Source organism: Wolffia australiana, chromosome 19 (assembly GCF_029677425.1).
Source record: "Wolffia australiana isolate 7733 chromosome 19, ASM2967742v1".
Classification (NCBI taxonomy): domain Eukaryota; kingdom Viridiplantae; phylum Streptophyta; class Magnoliopsida; order Alismatales; family Araceae; genus Wolffia; species Wolffia australiana.
In genome coordinates, this window is record NC_135853.1 from 849989 (window position 1) to 854476 (window position 4488).

General features: G+C 47.1%; 1 protein-coding gene across 1 annotated transcript; it reads left to right on the plus strand.

Annotated features, from left to right (window-relative positions):
- The first annotated feature begins 3792 nt into the window (after nucleotides 1-3792).
- On the plus strand, nucleotides 3793-4488 carry LOC144715851 (16.9 kDa class I heat shock protein 2-like). Its single transcript, XM_078590854.1, has one exon. The coding sequence runs from the start codon at nucleotides 3868-3870 to the stop codon at nucleotides 4336-4338; it is 471 nt and encodes a 156-aa protein (XP_078446980.1). The 5' UTR covers nucleotides 3793-3867; the 3' UTR covers nucleotides 4339-4488.

The window sequence follows — 4488 nt, forward strand, 5'->3', positions numbered from 1 at the left end:
TAACAAGAAAGAAATTACCTTGTGTGTGTGCTAGTACCGTATGTAACTTTCACTTTTAAACATACCATAGTGCGAAAGTTACCTTTAATTTATCTCCTTATCCATTGACTTTCAAGTTTTTATTCATGGTAATTTTTCATATTTTTTATTTATTGGATTCCTTTCTGATCCCTTTCAAGTCCAACTATTCTTAATGGCGTATCGCTTCTTTGACATGTCAAGGTTCTGTCAGCTGACTCGTACGTGATTCACCACAGAGGGATCCCTCTGTCCTAGTCATTCACCGCAAGCAATCAGGGAGTTTGGAAAAGAAAGAAAAGGATGAAATATTACAAGATAGATCTCATCATCCAATCTTCTGTTAAGAGATTCGACGGTTGAGATCATGTCCATTTAGTTAAAACAACTTGACATGCCATGTGCTTTGGGCCTAGTTGGCTCAAAGCCCAATCATATATTCTTCTTATGTTTCATTAAGTTCACTATTTTTTGGGCCATGATCTGTCTCAGCACTTATCAGCTCGGCCGATGTAGAGCTAAAATAAGCACTAAGATAAAATCCCAGATCGAAAATTGCAAAATCAATGACTACTATATAAATGTCATTCTCCTCTATACATTGACTCAAATATATAATTCTTCTATGCATTCGGATGTGTCATCTGTGGGCTTTATGGGGGCTGTTGTGTGCCAGTGATGGGTTGTTCCACATGCGGCAGTGTTTGCCAGCTACTGGCCAGCTTAAGTGTTGTGCACCTAACTAGCTGGCGGGCGGGACTTCCGCCAAATACCCACTAAAACCATTATATATATTCTTTCGTCATAACTCTCTCTCTCTTATATTTATGTCTTCAACTTTTACTTGCTCCCTGCAAACGCATAGATTGACTTACTAGAGTTAGCATTAATCTCATTAAAATTAACAATGCTTTAAACACATTTTTTATAATAAATACTTGGACTTGTAAAGTATGTAAAAATTACATTAAAATGCATTATTTTATTATTTCCTCCATTTAGTGCATGAGATAAAAATTGCTGTAAAGTTGAAGTCAATACACAAAAAATGATCCCAAAATGACTTTACAATTTGTATAAATGCTTCCCAGATTTTGGGTTTGGTGGCGAGGACGTCAACACAACTTCTGCGGACATGCCGCTGTAGTCGTCTGACCAAGTCAACGCACCAGCTTCAGTCACATCTCCACCTGCGCACGCCCCGACACGCATCATGACACATCGTCGACAACTACAGGACCGGCCAGACAACGACCAAGTCGACGCACCGGCATCAATCACGTCTCCACCTATGCACGCCCCATCACGCATCATGACACATTGTCAACGTTAGATCAAGAGCTGCCCTTTGACGTGACACGATACCACGTCGCCCATCATTATTTTTATTTTTATTTCTCGCATTTTCTCTTTCCTCCAAGGACTATATGTATAGGCCAATGTTGCAAGAAACAGTTGGCAAAGTTATATTCAAGAATTGAGTTTTCTCTTCTTAGAGGACTTGCCCTAATCCATCCCTCTTCCCCAGATCGCCCTCGCCGCCGCCGTCGTCACCGTCACACGCTGCCAAACGCCGCCACACGCCGCCCTCTCTCTCTTTTTCTCTCTACCTGTTCATGCCTAGCCTTAAGCAACCGCCCGTCCTAGCGCTAGGCCACCCACGTAGGGCCGCCCAGCGCTCAGATCGACGAGCGCTAGCGCCGGCCGCCCAGCGCCAGGCCACCCCCGCCAGGGCCACCCAGCGCCTGGCCGCCCAAGCTCTAGGCTGGCCACGTTAGGGCTGCCCAGCACTCAAGCCGCCAAGCGCCAGCGCTGGCCGCCCTGCGCTTGGCCGCCCAATGCCAGGCCACCCCCGTGCAGGCAGCCAAACCGGTCGCCCGCGCAGGCCGCCAAGCCGGCTGCCCGCGCAGGTCGCCAAGCCGGCCGCCTGCGCCAACGCCGCCCACGTAGGCTGCCACGCCAGTCGCGCGAGCAAGCGTTGCACGTGCAGACCGCCTCACCAGTGCCCGCGCAGGCACTGCCGCGCAGGCCTCCACACCGGGCACCCGCGCAGGCTGCCACGCCTGTCGCCTGTCGCCTGTCGCAGGCATCGCTCGCACAAGTGCCGCATGTGCCTGGTCGTCCACCCCTCTGGCTACTATCCTTCACCCTCTGGTCTTTCGTAGTCCTTGGACCGTTCGCCATCGCCCGTGCCGAACGCGGATCATGTCTTCTCTAACCCGTCAGCAATACGCCGAGAATTCCCCACAGCCTCAACACGCACTCCGGTGCTGAGGTATCCCCAAACTCTTTGGTGTCGCGTGTTCTTTGTCTAGTGTTCCGCGGGAAGTTCTTCCACCGCCGTTGGATTTGTTTTAGGTTTCCTGGAATTTCCAACAACAAGTGGATTAGGTTTCTCTTGAGTTTTCCTACGAGCGTGAATTCGACGGTATTGATTTTGATGCTTGGCATCATTGCGATGGTTGAAGATAGTACTCCCGCCCTCGACGAGGAAAGGGGTTGCACCACCACTATTTCATCGGATTTAAGTCTTTCGAAATCGATCGTGTGAATTTGTGGTTTGTCTTATCCATCCCCTCCCTAAACCAGCCCAGTATTTAGCCTCACCCGTCGTCCATTCCCCGTCGCCACAATAGTCCCACATCCGTCATCTCCCGTTGTCCTGCATCAGGGTTTATCAATGTCCATGTCAAGCTGCAACATCGTTTTTTGTGGCTGGCAAAAAAATTAGAAAAACATTTCTACCTAGTGGGACCTTGGAGACTAGTATTATTCTGGCGTCAATTGTGCTGCCAAAAGTTGTGCAAAATTGGAAGTTTAGTAGTCCTCCCACAATATACATGACTCCAGATCATAGCCAAAGCCTCTAGCGTTAGATGAAGCATAAACCACAGGTTACAGTCTCGTTTATTTAAAAACAGGATAATCCCTGCATTCAGCTCCATTAGTAATTCTTCCTCAGTTGCCCTGTATTCATTAGTTTCATAGTCATCTAGTTAATATCACATTTATTTTCTTTATCTGCCTAAGCGATCTTTTCCTTTGAAAAAATTGAATCTCATTATGAAAATTGAATCTCAGTTCATTTACTTTTATCAAACTTCTATTTCTGAATCTTGCCATTAGTCTTCGGGGATACGTGATACTTTGAGGCTTAATAAATTGAAGGATACATGGCATAATATAGAATTATACGATATAATGTGTAGCAAAATTTTGTGCTTGCATAGTGATGAAAATCACCAACTTGAAATCTTTTTTAAGCTCAGAAATTTATAATATATAATTCTATAGTGAGCACATTTCTTCTCCCACTTATAAATAAAAATTTTAACTTCTATCTAATGTTTAGGTCATCGCAAAGAAAATTATGATTATTGGGTGATCCAATTTCTGCAGCGTATGCTGGATTAATTGTAGAGTATGGGCCCAGATACAAAATAAAAATATGAATCACTCGCGATCATAAATTTAACCCGTTATCAAGTAGTAAACAAAGGTGTGGGATTAAGTGATTTATACTTTCACATATAGATCAATCAGTCTCCCTCAATTATTACGAGATGCTATATTATACTATTAAGTAGACTCTGTTTCATAATAAACAAGAAATTAGGGATTCTCGGAACACAAATGGCACTAGACTGGGACCCGCGGTGTAGATCCGGGTCCTGAATGTTCTAGAATAGCTCTCCCGGAAGATCTCAGCCTTTCCGGAGTGTTCTAGAGAGGGAACCGTCGCTCCTATAAAACGCGGAGGGTGCAACAGAATTTGAATATCAGCGAGCGAAAGAAGTTGGAGAGAAAGCGAGTGAGAGCGAGGAAGAAGAAGCAGAAGAAGAATCAAAGATGTCGATCGTGCCGAGCATCTTCGGGCGGCGGAGCAACATGTTCGATCCGTTCTCGCTGGAGGCGTGGGATCCCTTCTTCGACGCATTCCGATCGCTGTCCGAGCCCAGGCTGTCCTCCGAGACGGCCTCCGCCTTTGCGAGCACGAACATCGACTGGAAGGAGACGCCGGAGGCGCACATCTTCCGCGCGGATCTCCCCGGGGTGAAGAAGGAGGAGGTGAAGGTGGAGGTGGAGGAAGGCCGGGTGCTGCAGATCAGCGGCGAGCAGAGCAGGGAGGAGGAGGAGAAGACGGACCGCTGGCACCGCGTGGAGCGCAGCAGCGGCAAGTTCTTGAGGCGGTTCAGGCTGCCGGAGAACGCGAAGCTGGACCAGGTGAAGGCGGCCATGGAGAACGGCGTGCTCACCGTCACCGTCCCCAAGAAAGAGGCCAAGAAGCCGGATGTCAAGGCCATCGAGATCTCCGGCTGAAAGGTTATATTCCGCTGTTGGTCTAGTAATTGATGGAGTTTCCCCCTTTGCGAGGGGTCGTCATCTGTAAAAAAAAAAATCGTGTCCAGTAGTTTCTGGAACATTTCTCTTTTGGCACAGCGTTGATTAATAAACGGTTTCATCCCTATA